Raw genomic sequence first — 18,874 nt, forward strand, 5'->3', positions numbered from 1 at the left:
GGGGCGGCGGACTGTGCAACTGAAGTAAGAAGCAACACACAGCTCTTTAGACTTTGCTCCTGTCTGGTGTATAAAGGACATAGTGTTTCTCCACTCATTTTGTCTGCAAGGGGACTGTGGACCTAGCCTGTGACCTTGTGATGTTTCCCCTGAGTATCTGCAGCAGGTAAGGGAGTGATAAATGTGACACTTGTCCTGACATCTTGGGACACTTAGGGACAAGAGCCTGGAGTAGCAACAACAGATGTGGATTGGGCAGCTGAATCCAGGCCATTTCAGGGCAGGTTCTTACCTCTTAACCCTAGTAGTGAATCAACCCAGAGTAAAAAAATACCTGTATCAAGGCAGGCATAGATCCAGCCCAGCTAAATCTTTTGGCTAACATAACACCTGTCTAATCTCTCTTCCAAACAACCAAGTACCAAATACAGAATCTCCCCTGCAGTTTAGTTATGGCCACAATGGCAATAAGAACATAGGTGGAAGCAATAGATATGCATCTATCTGCAATAATAATCCATTACCTTGGATAAATGATTAAGATATATGGTTTCTTGGCTGCTGAATATAGGGGAAGCCTCTGGAATTTCCTTGAAACCAAGATGTCAGGACAAGTGTCACATTTATTGTTGGCAATGTCTGTTTCAGCCGGCAGGTTATGATGCTACCTTAGGGGAGAGATAATCCAGTGCAATGCTGTCAATCCACAGGAGGAGGAAGACTCTTGCAGGCACCACCACCCTTTTCTGTCAGCCGTCGCGTCCCAGGTACTCAGCCCAAGAGTCTTGTTTAACCTCTAAGCTCTGCAGCTGAAGTTCTGTCCTTTCCTTCACTTCACTTTCTTCATGCCTTTCCATGTCTTCTTGGACCAGCTGGGTATTTTTTCTGTTCAATGAAACTCCCATGTTTTTTTTGGGGGGGGGGGAGAGGTTGTCCTTAAAAAAGTGAAGTGCTTTCTCTATAGACAGAAGATCCTATTTACAGAGTACTGTAGAAGTTCTTGGGGTCTTCTGTACAACTACTTCGTAACCCACACAGCTAAAGCTATCTGCTTCAGAGGTTCAGTTACTGCAAAAGTTCCAGCAGGAGCTGGTACCGGCTCTTCATGGGATGGCAGAGTAGGCTAATTTTGCCTCTTTTTCTTTTCTTTTCTCTTTTCTCTTTTCTTTTCTCTTTTCTTTTCTCTTCTCTTTTCTTTTCTTTTTTTTGAAGAGTGCCCTAGGCCTAGATAATCTCACAAATGACACAGGAAGCAGAAGATCCTATCATTTGTGAGATGCAGTTTCTTTAATAAACATTTCTTTCTCCATAGTTTCACAGATGAATCCGAAAACTAGAGAATATTTGTTCCCCACTGTCAGTTCTAACCTTGAGCACTTCCCCCCTGGCTCCTCCGGGAGGCTGGCAGAAAGCATGGAGAGCCACGAAACCAACATTGATTTTTCCAGGATGTGGAACCCCTACTCCTGTTGGGATGAAGTAGAGAAACCAGGTAAGGGAAATGAAGCTAGGGGTATAGCTGTAAACAAGCAAGTGTGCCAGACCTCTCGTTTCTTTGTAACATCATGTCACTTTCAAGTCAGGTTTGGCTCCGGTGACTTCAAGGACATGTATATGCAGAACTATTGGCAAGTTGTATTTTCATTTCTTTCTTCTGGCATTACTTTCCAGTATCTTTACAAGCTAAGTATTTCTTGCTGATACTAGCCAGGACCAGTCCTACTTAGGCTTTCAAGAACAGCCAAAATGACCTGGGTCCTGCCATTCTATATGGCCCTTCTTCAAAATATTTCTTTTCATCCTTTGCATTCAATCACATCTATTCCTCTCCTCTCCTCTCCTCTCCTCAATTTAAAAAACGATTAAAAAACTTCAGATTAAAATCAAACTGAAGAAATCCAAATTGCAGCACTTTTAAAGCCAGACAAGGCGGCAAGATAAGGTTAAATATCAAACAGGATCATTCTGAATTTCAGAACTAAGATGGCTTCTGATGCTTGTCAGAATGTTAATAATTCTGTGGAAGGATTTTACAGAATCTGTGTGTGTGCTCTTTCTTTTAACAACTAGAAGGATGCACCATTTCATTATTTTTCCTATCACTTGAGGTAGAGCAATTTCATACCACCTACCAAACAGATCAAATGGATGGTGATCTGTGGTCATAAAATGGCAACCTGGCACTGCAAATATGGATTAAATCTCCAATGCTTAGGGCTATCAGCTCTGCACTGTAAATAGATGATCACTGGACAGCAGCAAGTAGATACCAAAAATGTTAACTCTTTTCTTCACTTGCTGGCTGGCTAGAATTTGCATGATGTGAACAGCCAGCCCCAACATAAATTTGCTTTTCATCTCTAGATCTTTGTCATGAAACAAACTTAAGAAATTTTGGCAAGAAAAAGTTGTAAAATGGTTCTCTTCTCTAGAGTGGCAACTATTGTAAAAGCATGGAGTCATTTTATTCAAGACAAATCACAATGGGAAATCAGATCTGTAACTTTCACAGGCTTTCCCAGAGAATAGCTAGATCAAAAATTATTTCATTTCACACCATAATCACAGAAAGTGGGAGTGTGGTGTGTGGCGAAGTGTCAGGGAAGAAGTCTAAATTCAGGGATTTTCCCAATATTTTAAGATCCAAATTTTTAAGTAAAGTTTACTGATATTGCACTGTTGTTCATGCATTGGCTTGGATCCAAATTACTTTTCATTAAGCTAACATTTTTACAGTATGAGGAATGTTCTGCATGTCAGGACTCCAACAGAAATGATTTGGTGCTTGAATCATTTATGTCTAATGGTCGAGAATGTTGTATGCAGTATACTTGTGATTGTTAACATCAAGTGTTCCTGTTAAATACTGGTCTATGACATGGTTAGTGATTAGAAACGAATTAGTCTCCCTTATGACATTGTTATTTTAAAAAAATACTTAGAAGCTATTTGTGTAAGTCGAGGACAAGTGTACATATATAGACAAATGTTAACAGGTCCCTTAAGAGGAAGGAAGGAAGGGAGGGAGGGAGGGAAGAAGGAAGGAAGGAAGGAAGGAAGGAAGGAAGGAGGGAAGGAAGGACCATTTCTGAAAGACAAGACAAAATATTCACTGACTTTGGGCAATGAGAAGAAACTATTTAAGGAATACACTTGTGTTAATCAGGAAGAAATAAAATAGGATTAACTGGAAATGAGAAAATCTTTTAACAATCGTGGAAATCTTTTGCATAACAGGATCTGTACACACACACACACACAGAGAGAGAGAGAGAGAGAGAGAGAGAGAGAGAGAGAGAGAGAGAGAGAGAGAGAGAGAGACTTATTAAGAGGACCATGGCCATAAAAACAATTATTGCTCATTAATAGAGAGATTTTATGTGCATGGAAGATACTTCCATATTAATCTTCTGTCCAGCAAATGGCAGAAAAGCTGATCTCAGCAATGTGAAAAAACTCTAATATGGAATCAGTTTTTATGGACAAAGATTCAAGCAACAGACAAAAATACTTTTTAAAAAAGATCAGATACTATTTACCAATGTTTCCAAGATAGATTGTGCCTTGCGATGGTGTTTGCTACAAATCAGCTTTCTATTTGTGGTAGAATTACTTTAGCTATTTTGGTACTGTTGCTTGGTAACAATAAAAAACATGCCAATCAAATCTTTTTTCCTCCATGGAGCTGCCATTTGACAGCTTCCTCCTGCCCCTGTCACTGTGTTTTTAATGATCCACAGTTGCAGCAGAAGAAAATGCTTACCACCCTGTTATCCACAGCTCTCCCTACTGATTCCTTTGGATCACACCAGCTCTCCTTAAGTTGACACAGTGGTTTTAAACCAACAGCACTTTGCAAGCTCAGCATCATGGCTTTATTTGTCATTGAAAAGCACAAGAACAAGCAGCCAAGGCAAAGACATTTGCAGCCAAGGGCAGAAACCTCATCTTCCCTGTATATATTACAGTCAATTGTGCCCCAAAGTATGACCATATCAGTTTGTTTCCTTCCCAAAAGAAATATGCCAATTAAAACATTTTAAATCAGTGCCAAATGGTTAGAAAAGACAGAGCTGTAAAATGTCAGAGGCTGAATGGCTAAGTATCCATCTCTTGGAAGCTGTGAAGAAGCTGTCCCAAGCTGTCCAAGGTTTTTGTGCCAACAAGAGACTAAACCAAGATGAAAGTTTTGACTGGCTGGTGGGAACAGTGGAAGCAGTCTGATACTATTGGTCCACCAGGCCAATATTGATGGTTTGACTTCTGAGCAGGAGATTTTTTCAGCCCAGCCCTATCTGGAATTGCAGGCTGAGGTGAACTTCTAAATTCAAAGCATGTGTTTTACTTCATATACCTGACGGAATGTCCCACAGAAGATGCTGTTATTTTTTTTTGTTCCATACTATGGCAAATAATGGTTTTAAACAACATGAAAGCAAGATTTTGATTGAAAGTGAGAAAAAAAATCCTACCAGTAAGATCAGTGGAACCAATGGCCCAGCGGAGAGATGGCTTCTCCTTCATCGGATGCCTTGTCTTGTCTTGTCTTTTAGCAGAAACTGGACTATCTGGAATTCTTTCATTTAGGTTCTTGCACTGAGTGGCCTTTGGACTCCATGAGCTAAATGGGGATTTTCAACACTATTGTTCCATCATGTACTCTATGATTCTAATTGTGTCCCATGGCCCTCATGTTGCAAGGGAATGTAATGCATCTTCTTAACAACAGAAGGCACAGATGTCTGAACAGAGGAGGCAAGCAGGAACCTCTAGACTGGGAGGCAGGGAAAATGTCATTTGTTGCTTAATAAGCAGTAGGGGTTGGACACTAATGTATCCTGAGTTGAGTTCATCACTAGGAGAACAGATACAGCTGTGAAAAAGGTCCAATAAACTGTAGGAGATGTCAAGAAGCTAGCCCATGTGGAGATGATCTAACTCTGCAAAATACCAAACCAAGTTACCAAACCAAGTAACTAAATTGATCCAGGTTGCATATAAGAATCAAACATAGCAATCTGATTCCCTGAAAATAGGTTGGATGGTAATTCTTATTAATACTATCTATATTAAATTGATATTTCTCCCAGAGTAGCTTTGCATAGTGAGATGGGTGACATATAGATATAATAAATAAATAGGTAAAATCCTGGACCTAGACCATGGGTAGGCAACCTCGGCTCTTTTATGACTCATGGACTTCAACTCCCAGAATTCCTGAGTCAGCATAGCTGGCTCAGGAATTCTGGGAGTTGAAGTCCATGAGTCATAAAAGAGCCGAGGTTGCCTACCCCGACCTAGACAGTATGGAGTGAAAAATGTTTGAAAGAAAGCAAGCTTTATGTATATTAGTTAAGAATGCCTAAATTGAGTACTTTTGATGACCATGGATTACAGACTGTCTTCCTCAGAACACAGAATAAGTTAAACCAAACATGTCAAACACAAGGCCTGGGGCCCGGATCCGGCCCGCAAAGTGGTTTCATGTGGCCCGCAAAGCCATCCTGGAAACAGTGAGGGAACGGCCCCCACTGCCTTGCCCAGAGACCCTCCTTCTGCCAGAGACCCTCAGATCTGTCCCACTCCTGCCTAGGCCCCCATAGGCACCCTTGATGCGAACGTTGTAGAGCTGGCCATGCCCACCCAGTAGGCCATATGCACTCTAGCCACACCCACCCAGTAGGCCACACCCACCCTGGCCATACCCACCCGGCCCCTTGAGGGCAACCGCAATGCTGATGCGGCCCTCAATGAAATTGAGTTTGACACCCCTGAGTTAAACATACTTCCTTTTGTCATGTCATCCTGCCATCTCTCACAGAAAATCAAAATGAGCGTAGCTCCCAGTGAGGCGAGGCTTCTTTTCCTTTCTCATGTATAGGAAAATTGGACATCCCTAAAAGGGACCAGCTGGTTCTCAAACTAAGGAGATATTTACTGGAGAGGAAGAGAAAGATCATACTATGAATCAATTTTAAGCATCAAACTGAAGCCCAGAGGCCCACAAACCAAGAATGAAAAATGCACTATGTTGCATGTGGTAGCTAGTTTCAGCCCACTTCAAGATGCTGGCAATTACCAGTTTATTTGGAGACCTGTCCAGCCTTCTAGGTCAGCTTCAGACTCAAAAGCTCTGCTTGGGGTGTTATGGACACACCCACACGTCTCCTAACTTCAGATCAAAGGGGCTCCTTTAATCGTCATATAAGATCACATCCTCCTGCTGCCGCTTTCTTCTCATCTTCGGTAGCCAAGGCCACCTAATGTTGGATTTTACTGATCTAGTGTGAAGGTGGCGGTTTGCATCTTCTTCCAGCACAATCTTCCTATTAGGTGATGATTGGGGTCTGCCTAGTAGGATCTGCCCAGTTGCTCTGCAGGCTGTGTGTGCTGCAGATAGCCTCGACTGCCCCACTGAGTGATTTGCCTGTCCATCGCGACTTATTTCCACATGGATCATCACATATATAAAAAGAAACCTTTGACTGACAGGCAGATTGCTAAGCAGTAAAAGTACTTTTCTCCTCCTTGCACAGGTCACCTCCAATGCCTGATTCATGGGTGGCAGAAGGTAACTAGTGAAGCAGGATTTACAAAACTCTGTCAGTCACCTGACCCCTGTAGGAGATCCACGGAATGGGCAGGAGTTTCTAGGTGCAGCAGGAGCAGAACACCCCTCCCTATCTAATGAATTAACTTTTGAGAGGTGGATAAACTACTAGTCATTTCTTAATACTAGTCATACCTACCCCTGCCCCGCCCTGTATTAGGGAGAGCAAATGGTAAATGTTTCTCTGCTAGCAAGGAATCCATCAATTTCTCTATCTTAACTTCATCTCCTACCCTGAATATTGATCCATCATACATCCTATTACTCATGGTCAAACTCAGAATCTGAAATACTGCAAAAGCAATGGTCAGAGTACTTGAGTAATTTTTGTGCAATAAAAAATCCCTGCAACTTGGTCATGAATTGGTAATGACTCTGTATGTGTCAGAACTAAATCATTAAGGTTGTATAACCACCATCACCACCACAGTACATACTATGTGTTTCCAAGTGATAATTCACAGTGTACAAAGAGAACATTGGAAGGGTCCTTCCACCTTTGTTCAAAAACTCTGGCGTGCAAAATTTGTATGTTGGTCTTCAACAGTGTCATTGTTTAAGTGTAGCTCTGCAGCTTCCTTCTCAATCACCTCTTCTGACTGTGGGAGTGCTGTTCCCACTTCAGGCTCCTTCTACGTTGCAAAGTCTTTGCCATTTATAGAAAAAGGACTGGCACGTTCTTTTCTGTTACTAAGCAACTCAAGCAAGAGTCACAATTGTTAGGTTTGTTTAGGGATTGAAATGCCAGGCGGTTGGACGGATGGATGGATGGATACCTCTTTTCCACATCCCCAAAAAGTTTCTTTTTACCCTGAGTGCAAGCAGAGTCAGGGGCCATTTTGAGACCGAAAGCAAAGTCTCCAAAGCAATTCCATGTTTCCTCTCAGGGTTTGGAATTTGGGGATGTGGAAATCAGGGGCCTTTCAGATTCAGCTCCTAGTAGCACGACCACATGGCCAGTTGTGAAAGTTGAACTGTACTTCCCGTGTCTCAGGAACATAAGTTTCCTAATCCTTTTGTAAATTGTTGTATTTAAAATAATCATATAGTCTTTCCAAGCAATCACACTTCAAAGCACAAAAAACAGTGGAAGTAATAAAAAATGAAACCTGTACACATTAAAACAATATTTAAATAATCCGCTTTCAGTAAAAAGGGAGTTGGAGGCGAGGGCAAGAAAACAAAATCAAACCATTCATCCTACATTATGATTTACCAGCTCTGTAACAGCAAAGGGGGTTTCTTCCATATCCTGATCCAAAATTGCTAGGGTCTGATCACTGAAAGCAAAATCTTGAGGCTGGCTTGGTAGCTAATTAGCAGCTGCTTTAGGCGTGGTTTAATGTGTGCACCACAACCAGGTTGTCATATCCTTGTTGTGATTCAGGGTCAGCCTGTGGGTTCGGCAGTTGGGTCGGACGACTCAGAGGAGGAGGAGGGGGGGTGTTGAAGAGCTTGCTGAGGGGGTTGGACAGCTTGAGGCCCCTCTCACCTGGTCACGACGCAGACCCAGCTGTGTTAGCCTGACAGCGTGGATGAAGATGACGCGCAGCTGGCCCTGTTCAAGGACGCCCGACGCAGGAGGCAGTCAATCAGGAGTAAACAGAGGAAGGCAATGGGGCTCCTCGGAAGGAGGCAGAGAGAAGCCACGCCCTGAACTGTATTTAAGGGGGAATGCGTGGGAGGGCTGGTTTGCTGAAGGCAACCGCTTGAAAAGCTCCTGTTTCTTGGTTCGTGTCTTGTTCTATTTGTTTTTGTAACAATAAATTTGGCAGGCGTAATTCCAGCCTCTTGCCTTCTTGTAAAAGGGGTTGTCCCTGCCTTTTCTGCAGGGCCGGTAGCAGGCTGGTACAGAACAATCCTCTACAATTAAGGGTGGATCACAGACACCACTTGAAGAAATTAAATATGGAGTTATCAATGTGTTGGTAATACTGGGACTCAAGAAAGACTTTAAGTTTAGGTAAATGTAGAGAAACCTCTTCTCCCGAAATTCAGGAATAGATTCACGATATACTGTATGTTCATTGTCAATTTTTGAAATGTCAGCATGTTCTAAAAATGTGATGACTGGGCAATACGTTTCTATGTGGCCTAGATTTAGTTATAAAATGTAGCTGACTATACTAATACTACACAGATCTTTTTTCCCCCTTAGTTTCTTTTTCTTCTTTTATCTAGTCCCTGTGATTTATCTAAGTTCTTTTCCTGTTTTTGAGGTACAATCACTTTTATATCTTTTTGTAGTTGTTATGTATTTGTTATGATGAAACTTAATTGTAACTGATTTAAAAAGCTTGGCCCCTTCTGGAGCTCTTGCATAAACTTTCCCGGTGAGCAACAACTACATGGAAAACTTAGCGTTGTGGGGGAAAAACCAAAATGGAGCACCAGCAGGTTACAGCTGGATAGTCTGTGGGCGACGAGAGTTGAAATGAATCTACTGCGTGACTGGATTTAATCTCTGTTCTTCCTTTGCAGCCCTTGGTAAATGTGCAAGAACCAGATCCATCCTCATTTCCTTTCTCAAGGTCCCCTTGATGTTTGCCTTTTTATACCTGTTTGTCTGCTCTCTTGACGTGCTGAGCTCTGCTTTCCAGCTGGCAGGAGGTGAGGTCACCCTGATACTTGCCTGCCTCCTCTTCACCCACCCTCCAGCCCTTCCTCCCTAATGATGAAAGGGCTACATGTCCTTCTGTGAGGGGTTCCACCTCCTGTCTGTCTCTCTGCTGCTGGCGTGGGTGGGGTTGGAGTTGGGCTCTGAGGAAAGAGGCTAAGAACAACACTGGAACATCCCTGGACAACTTTGTTGTATTAGGGGGAAAAATGCATGGAGTGAGAAAGACAGAAGTTAGGAGGAGTGTAACTGTTGTAAGGAAGTGTCCTTGGGTAAAAGAAGATAAAGACAAGATTTATTTAGGGAACAACAAGGTGATAGGAAAGCCTTTGTTATTTAAGTCCATCTACAGTCTAGAACCTTAGCATAGTGCCCTCCATTCTGGAAACCAGCCAGTCAGGGAAGGTGCTGTTGTAGTTCAGATCCGGGTCAGAAGAGGAACAGGGCTGAACTGAGAGTAGAAGGAATGGTGGAAAGCCCTGGGAGTGTGAGTAGGACACATGTTATCATGCAAAATAAGTCTTTTGGACAAAAGAAGAAGAAGATCAAAGTGCAGAAGATACCTTAGTTAATTATTTCCACATCAATTGTCCCAGGGGTCAGTAAGTTTATTAGGGCAGAAAGCTGGTGTGCGTAAAGTTGAATTTCCATAATTTTAGTAGAGATTCTCGAGACTGCCCCACTTCCCTTCCCTCCAGATGTTTTTCCATACCTAATGAGAAGTCCATAATCTCTTTTCCAAAAGGGTAAATTTTGTTCACCAAAGGAAAATGTCACTTCTGATTAGCAAGCACTTTGAGGCAATCCTCATTGGTTTAGCTCTATCACATGTCAACTACAGTATATTGCAATAATTCTACCATATTTTACTGATGTGTCTTCTCTTTCTCTTCTCCTCTCGTCAAACTTTCAGAATCTCTTTTTTAACCAGAATTTCAATTAAACACAATAGAACTAATACAAATAAGAATCTGGGTTTGCTTATGGTATAGGGTTTCCTGCCTGAGCAGGGGGTTGGACTAGATGACCTCCAAGGTCCCTTCCAACTTTATATTATTATTATTATTATTATTATTATTATTATTATTATTATTATTATTATTATTATTATTATTACTCACAATTCTTATACAGAAAAGCTGACTTCATGTTTTCTTCATTTTAGCATCCAGACTAAGAGAATGATTTTATGTGTAGACTTTATTTATTATTGGGACTTAATGATTGCCCATAGAGCAGTGCCTTAGGTGGAACTAACACATACTATTGTTGGGACTTAAATACTTCCTGTATTTCCCCCCCATCCCATTTCCAGAAAGAGCTCGTTCTAAACTGGAATCTTTTAACTGGGGAAATAATGCTTAAGCTATATGTTCAGCGACTAATTAACAGATTCTAACTAAAACTTGCGTTAGGAGCAAGCTGGACTAGAAACTTGATGCCCTATGTTCAGATCTGCTTTGCTACTCTCTGGGTGTTGTTTTTTTTTCAGGTAAAGTAGCTGGAGATATTTTCAAGGACAATGCTATCCTCTCCAACCCAGTGGCAGGGCTCGTGGTAGGAGTCCTTGTTACTGTCCTTGTACAGAGTTCCAGCACCTCCACCTCCATCATTGTGAGCATGGTTTCCTCAGGATGTGAGTAACATTGATGAACTAAAATCAGACTAAAGAGAAGATATGTGTGTGTGTGTGTGAGAGAGAGAGACTTCCAGATGTCATTGAACTAAAACTCCCAATACTCCCGATCAGACAGTCCTCGAATTGTACCTGGTTGTCAGAGGTTCCATGTTTTCTATTCCAGTAATATTTCCTGTTTGGTTCGAATTGACGAGGACTCAGAGTGGTTAACACTGAACGAGTTTATTGAATACACAAAGTCAACTGTCAAATGTCAAATGTTGCAACCCTTTTATAGAGAAAGCGTTTGAACTGTAACCAATACAAACTGTCTGTTTTCCCGCTCCTTGGTTGTGGCGTCCAATGATTGCACCTTATTTTCCCGCTTTAAACCTTGCAAAGCTGCACAGTGTTTGCAATATCTTCTATGGCTTATTGCTAACTATTTACATACACAACACCCCTTACCCCCCAGTTGGTGTCATTTCTTTACAAAGTCCTTTAGGTATTTTGGTGGCCTATGTATTCTAGAAGGGTATCTGTTACTTTGGCTGCTAGGGGCCCCTTTTCCTGGTTGACTGCTTGGCTGCTGGTTACTATGCTGGTTACTACTGGACCTGGGCTCAGGGTTACTGGCTTCAGATGTACTGCCTTGTGTATTAGGTTGTGTTTGGGATTCAGTTGTCACTGGCCTACTTCGCAGGGGTATTTCCCAATCAATTGGACTGAATTGTTGTTGATGGGCATCTGGAAATATGTCATCTTGCCCCGCCACTACACCACTTTCAGGCCTAATGTTATCTGTACTGTTTGCCCTAACTGAGCTTTGGTCCCCCTCAGCTGGCACACACCCACTAGATCTTTTCCTCAGCTGGTCTATGTGTCTTTTACAGACCCTATTCCCTTCCCCCTCAATGATGTATGATAAGGGACCTAAGATTTCAGTTACCACCCCAGGAATCCACTTATCCCCTTGGGCGTAGTTCCTGGCCCAAATCAAGTCCCCCACTTCAAATGTTCTGTTAGGAATGTCAAATTCAATGTTTGGTTGGAGTCGGTCGGGGTGTAGTCTGTCCAACTTGGTCAAGATTTTTCTTCCCCACCTCATTTCAGCTGGACTTTTCCCTGTAGCCGAACAAGGGGTTGTGTGTTGGGCCAACAAGAACTCAGCTAGTCTCTGATGCCAGTCACCTCGAATAATTCTTTTAAGCGCGTCCTTCGTGGTCCTCACGTTCCTTTCAGCCAATCCGTTGGTGGAGGGGTGGAAGGGTGCAGAAGTCTTATGCTTAATCGAGTTGGCCTTGAGGAAATCCTGAAATTCAATAGATGTGAATTGTGGCCCGTTATCAGACACTATTAAATCCGGCAACCCATGAGTGGCAAAGAGGCCCCTTAATGCCTGTATTGTTCTGCCTGCCGTTACTGAACTGACCGGTACTACTTCTAGCCATCTAGAGTAGCTGTCGACCACTACAAGGAACGTTAACCCCTGGAAAGGTCCAGCGAAGTCAATATGAATCCTGGACCAAGGATTCCTAGCTAACTCCCATTTATGTGTGCGGATGTGTTGTTGTTCAGGCCTGGAACGTTGGCACAGATGGCAATTGGCAACGCATTCCTCAATGTCTTGGTCCAATCCTGGCCACCACAAGTGACTCCTAGCTAAGGCCTTCATCCTTACTATTCCAGGGTGTCCTTCATGCAATTCAAATAGAATAGCTGATTTGTGGATTCCTGGGATTACTACACGAGTTCCCCAAAGTAAGCAACCCATATGAACTGATAGTTCATCCTTCCTTCGGAAAAATGGACTGTATTTTACGTCTGGGTTGGCGTTGGGCCAACCGCTCATGACCCAGGCCATTACTCTCCTTAAGATGGGGTCCTTATTGGTTGCCTCCGCTATGTCTTTAGCAGTTAGGGGCAGATCAGGAATATCTTGTAGGGACATTACTTGTCCCACTGGGGCAGGGTCCTCCTCTGTTGTGCTAAGGGGCAATCTGCTAAGAGCGTCTGCATGACCCATGTCTTTACCTGGTCGGTATTGGAGGGAAAATGAATATGCTGAGAGGAAAATGGACCATCTCAGCATCCTGGGAGACATAATTTGGGGAGTCTGTTTATCTGTGGTAAACAGTCCCAGCAGGGGTTTGTGGTCTGTCAGGATTGTAAAGTTCCTGCCATACAGGTAGTCGTGGAACTTTTTAACTCCTGCCACTATGGCTAAAGCTTCCCGGTCAATTTGAGCATAGTTCCGCTCTGCCTTGGTTAGTGTGCGGGAGTAGTAAGCAATGGGTCTTTGCATTCCCTGGGTGTCTAAATGGCTGATTACTGCCCCGACGCCATAAGGCGAAGCATCGCACGCCAGGTAGATTGGTCTATTTTCTATAAAGTGGGTTACAGTTGAGCTACTGGAAAGGATATCTTTTAAGGTCTGGAAACTCACTTTGTGCTTGTCTTGCCAATGCCAAGGGGTCTTCTTATCTAAAAGCCTGTGCAGTGGTTCTGCAATGGCAGCCTTATGTGGCACAAAAGTGTGATAAAAATTTACCAAGCCTAGGAAGGCCTGTAGCTCAGCCTTGTTCCTTGGTTCAGGAGCCCCTTTTATTGCTTTAATTTTTTCAGGGGTAGGGTGGACCCCGCTTTTGTCAATCCTGAACCCCAAAAAATCAGTGGATTTAACCCCTATGCTACATTTTTCCTTTTTTAATTTTAATCCAGCCTTTCTAAATCTACCCAGTACCTGTTCCAGCCGCTCTACTAACATTCCTTCATCTTTTCCAGCTATTAGGACATCATCAAAGTAAGGGCATACTCCAGGTATGCCCTTTAAGGTCCTCTCCATCACTTCTTGGAAGATGCCTGGAGCAGCTGCAATCCCAAATTGCAGTCTGTGGACTCGGAACGCCCCCTTGTGGGTAACAATTGTTTGCGCCTCTGCAGCCTCTTTGGAAACAGTCAACTGTAAGTACGCATGCGCCAAGTCGAGCTTGGCGAAGATGGCGGCGTCCTGGATCGTGGCGAGGACCTGCTTCACCGTCGGGACCGGGTAAGCATGCTTTTTCATTCCAATGTTGAGGGTCGCTTTATAGTCGGCGCAGATCCTCACATCCCCATTGGGTTTGAGGGGTGTGACGATCGGCGTCTCCCATAAACCGCCCTCAACGGGTTCTAAAACTCCGAGGCCTACAAGCCGGTCGAGCTCGGCCTCGATTTTTTCTTTTAAGGCAAAAGGTACCCTCCGGGCCTTTAGCCTGATTGGATTTACTGAGGGGTCTAGGTTAAAATTAATGGGGGGCCCTTTGTACTTGCCTAGAGATCCATCGAATACGTCTGCAAATTCTTTGCAGACGGATTCGAGGGTCTTATTTTTAATCACAGAATTTATTCCCCCTATCCAAATTCCCAGGGCAGGAAACCAATTAAGCCCTATTAAGCTAGTCCTATTCCCCTCCGTAACTACCACATCTAAGACCCCCTTAAATCCCTTAAAATTAACTCTAAGGCTGGTCTTTCCCTTTACGATTATTGGACTTTTTTGGAAGTCCGTTAATTGAATATTTGTTGGGCTAAGTGGAATTCTTTTTCCACTTAGTTGTTCAATTTTTTTCAGGGTTTCAGTGGAAATTATCGACACTGAAGCCCCAGAGTCGATTTCCATTCTGCAAGGAACCCCTTGCAGAAGGACTGTGATTTTTAATTTTCCGTCCGGAAAATTGTGCCCCCTTCCCTGCCTTTTCCGATTGACTCGGGCCACCTCCCCTGGGTTTGAAAATTTCGCCCGGGATCTAGGGGTCTCCTTGCCACTAGCATTGGGGGTTACCTTACCCTCTGGCCACACATCGACTTCATTCAGACGGGAGTCCCGGACGCGGTTTCTGCAGATGGCCTGGATGTGGCCGGTCTTGCCACAAGCCCTGCACTTGGCGGTGCGGAATCGGCAGGAAGCGCGGGGATGGTTGCCGCCACAGCTGCCGCATCGGTTCTGGGTGTCGTTGTCGCGCGGTCTGGTTGCGGTGTCCCGCCACGGTCGTTGTGCCCCGGTCGGTGGTCTCTGCGGTGTTGCGGGTTGTTGCCGGCGGCCGGGTTCGGGCCCTTCGCTTCTAAGTTGTCTGGGTGCCATCTTCCCAAATCGCCTGGAGACTTCGGCGATCTCTTCCTCCCACTGCTGATCCACCTCCCCGCAGTCCACATAGCCCTCTTGGTTAATTTCAGGTGCTGTCGCCATGCTACTGCGGGGGGGGTCGCGATACCCGGTAGACTCATACGTTAGGAGTTCGTCGAGCACTTCCTGTAAATCGCCAGTAGGTTTGGCGATTATTCTGTTTTGTAATTGTTCATCGCGTAAGCCTAGCACAACTCTGTCCCGAATCCTAATTTCTAAATTATCGTATTTGCAACGAACTGCGGCTTCCCTAACGGCAGCGACGAATTTCTGTATGGATTCCCCCGGTCTCTGATTTCTCTTCTCGAAGATGCGCCGCCAAAAAAGTTCGGACCTTCGGGGAGTAAAGTGCACCTTTAGTTTTGCAAGGAGGTCGGCATAGGGCACGCTGGAGACTGGTTGTGGCTGGCACAGCCCGACAGCGACTCTGTAGACCGGTGTGCCGCAAATTGTCAAAAGTGCCGCCGCTTTTTTTCGGTCGTCGGTGATTCCGTTCACTAACAGGAATCCTTCGACCTGACCAATATATTCTTCCCAATCTTCGGGGAAGTTAGGGTCAAATTCCTTCAATGACCCGATTTGCGCCATTCGGAGAATTTTTTTCCTATTCTGCCGCGGCCGCTCGGTTGACTGTGACTCGCTCAGACTTTGCCGCCTTCACGACAATTCTTCCTAATCTCTGGTCTTCTGTCGATCCCACCCTCGTCGCCAGTTGTTTGGTTCGAATTGACGAGGACTCAGAGTGGTTAACACTGAACGAGTTTATTGAATACACAAAGTCAACTGTCAAATGTCAAATGTTGCAACCCTTTTATAGAGAAAGCGTTTGAACTGTAACCAATACAAACTGTCTGTTTTCCCGCTCCTTGGTTGTGGCGTCCAATGATTGCACCTTATTTTCCCGCTTTAAACCTTGCAAAGCTGCACAGTGTTTGCAATATCTTCTATGGCTTATTGCTAACTATTTACATACACAACATTTCCATTGATAATGAGATGCAAGGCCTGATAATTATGAAAAGGCTTTGAATGTAATTGCAATTGTGGGGGATCAATATATCAGCATGTCTGCTGGAGATATACATAGGACCGGAAAGGAAGAGTCTGCCCAGGAGGAAACGTGCGCCCAAACTCTCATTCTGTTTAGGATACCATCTATGGCATCTTCAAGCCAGAGTTCTCACCAGGTGCTCTTTGCCCTTTGCTCTCTAGTGCTGGAGGTAGGTTCAGCCATCCCCATCATCATGGGCTCCAATATAGGGACCTCAGTCACCAACACCATTGTGGCACTTATGCAAGCTGGCGACAGAAATGAATTTAAGAGGCAAGTATTAGTGTGTGTGTGGGGTGGGTGGGTGGGTGGGGGGAAGATGGAGACCAAGAATGTAGCCAGTTTCTGCCCTGGAAAGAAGGCCAGTTATGTGGCTGGCAGAATTGGATGAAGACAGGAGCAAATTGGCAGAAGAAGAAAGTGTTCATCAACTACAGGAGGATGCCAGTAGGTTGTGGGGGTGCTGGGGCTACAAACCTAAGACAGGAGTAATGAAGAACAGGTATGTGTTAAGCCAGGAATAATTGGTAATTCAGGTAAACACAACAAATAGGCAGAAGTGGGTCTCAGAGACACTTCTGCAATACAGGTGATTTGGATGGATGCTCGGGTAGGACCCATCCATATACTCCATGCCACAACTCTGATATTTCACAACAGCAAAAGCTTCTCTTCATTGTCTAACAGGGCGTTTGCAGGGGCCACCGTGCATGACTGCTTCAACTGGTTGTCCGTATTGATTCTGCTGCCTCTGGAAGTGGCCAGTGGCTATCTGCACCACATCACCAAAGTTTCCGTGGCAACTCTCAACCTGCATAGTGGACGGGATGCTCCAGAGCTCCTGAAAGTAATCACGGAGCCCTTCACTGGCCTTATTGTCCAGGTGTGTGTGTGTTTGTGCTATGCCAGCTACAGGATTATGACACTGAAGATCTGGAGGTACCAGGTTGGGAAAGGCTAATCTAAACACAACTGCGCCTTCTTGGTCTTTCTCCTGGGAGCTCCTTCTGTTTTCTGTTCAAGCGGTCCTCAATTTGTAACCATTTCTTTAATGACAGTTCGAAGTTACAACAACACTGAAAAAAGCGACTTACAACCAGTCCTCGCACAGAATCCCCCTGATCACATGATCAAAATTCAAGCACTTGGCAACCAACACGTGTATTTACAACGACTGCAGGATCCTGGGGCCAAAGGATGGCCATTTGCAACCTTCCCAGCTAGCTTCCAACAAGGGGAAGCTGGTTTCATTTAATATTGCATGATTCACATAACAATTGCAGTGATTCACTTCACAACAGTGGCAAAAAGGTCACAAAAAGGTCACAAAATCAGGCGTGACTCATTTAACTACCACCTTGCTTGGCAAATGGGAATTATGGTTCCCAGCTGTGGTCCTAAGTTGAAGACCACCTGTACAGTAGCCTTGGGAGGCAGGGATGAGAGACAGGTATCTTCTACTCTTGCCACACTTTAAGGATTTTTCTTGTTCCCTTCAGCTGGATAAGTCAGTGATCACAGGGATTGCCACAGGCAATGAAAGCTTGCACAACAAAAGTCTGATTCGGATGTGGTGTGAAGCGCCGGCTCCACAGGTGAGAATTGTGCCAAAGGAGAGAGAGAATAGAAGGGGGAGGGATGTAAGACAGATATCAGCAGATATCATTCAGAAGATGTTCCAGATCCCTGTTCTATAAGGATGCCACCACTGAGAAGGTTTTTCTCTGATTGACCCATTCCATATACCTCATTTGGTGGAACCTCTAAAGGTAACCTTGTCGTAATCCTACTCTTAGTTCTAGCCCTAATCTGGGACCTAGTACTTGTATAGCCAATATGGTGTTATAGGTAATCTCTCATGTGTCCTAGGTATGGAGGAATGACAATTGCTTTGGGCACTTTCAGTTCATTGTCTTTAAAATCGTGCCTCTCTATAGATACGCACAAATGGAAAACATTTTGAAATGTGGTTCAGCCACCAAAGAATTCAGTTTGCTTTTTCTCCTAATAGAGTATGTTAATTTTCATTTATGCTACTTCAGATATTTTTTCCATTTAATCCAGAAACTAAGTGGGTGGTCATGCCGTGATGAAAGGATATAGATTTAAAAAGAAAGACGTTCGTAGTTATTTATAGTTATGCACTTCTATTATGGGGGGAACAAAGCTTAGAGCACTTCTGGATGAGGATTGTGTACAAATTTCAAAGCACCATCGCATCATCTGAGCCAATCTATTTTCAGCTCAGCTGTGTTGTAACCTAAAACTGTAAGAACGTTTTTTTTTTCATTTTACAATGGTGAAGTTTTTTGGAGAACGTCGATGGTCTTCTTTCCCCACGGGGAGGGAGGGGGACCCTTGCCAGCTTCCTCTGGCTCCAAAGCATCACCCCCCCACCCCCGCAGTCCTTCCTGATCCTGCCCAGATCTCAAGCTCAAATTGCTATGGCAAATGGCTCGCCAGGAGTAGGTCCTTGGACAAAGGGCTGCTGTGCTGAAACGTTTATATACAGTGATCCCAAAATCTCTAATGAGTCAAACACAAATATTTATTTATTTTTATTTTAATTCCATTTATATCCCGCCCTTCTCCGAAGACTCAGGGCAGCTTACAAGCGTAGCAGTAGCCTTCATTCTATGTATATGCCTGCTTATTAGGGCTTTCACACACACCCCAAGCGGCATTATTACAAAGTCAGCTTATTGCCCCCAACAATCTGGGTCCTCATTTTACCTACCTGGGAAGGATTGGAAGGCTGAGTGAACCTTGAGCCTGGTGGGATGCGAACCTGCACTAATTGCAGGCAGCTGGTG

At 44.1% G+C, this 18,874-nt stretch overlaps 1 protein-coding gene across 1 annotated transcript in view; it reads left to right on the forward strand.

Moving 5' to 3' along the window:
• Positions 1 to 18,874, forward strand: part of SLC34A1 (solute carrier family 34 member 1) — a gene marked incomplete at both ends in the record, with an annotated part of 28,427 nt that overhangs the window by 3,884 nt on the left and 5,669 nt on the right. Inside the window, 6 exons of the mRNA XM_083351097.1 lie at positions 1,313 to 1,492; positions 9,092 to 9,220; positions 10,720 to 10,863; positions 16,223 to 16,346; positions 16,749 to 16,944; positions 17,561 to 17,656. Coding sequence (XP_083207223.1) covers positions 1,313 to 1,492; positions 9,092 to 9,220; positions 10,720 to 10,863; positions 16,223 to 16,346; positions 16,749 to 16,944; positions 17,561 to 17,656 — 869 coding nt within the window. The remainder of the gene's footprint in view (positions 1 to 1,312; positions 1,493 to 9,091; positions 9,221 to 10,719; positions 10,864 to 16,222; positions 16,347 to 16,748; positions 16,945 to 17,560; positions 17,657 to 18,874) is intronic.

Source organism: Vipera ursinii (assembly GCF_947247035.1).
Source record: "Vipera ursinii genome assembly, chromosome: 2".
Classification (NCBI taxonomy): domain Eukaryota; kingdom Metazoa; phylum Chordata; class Lepidosauria; order Squamata; family Viperidae; genus Vipera; species Vipera ursinii.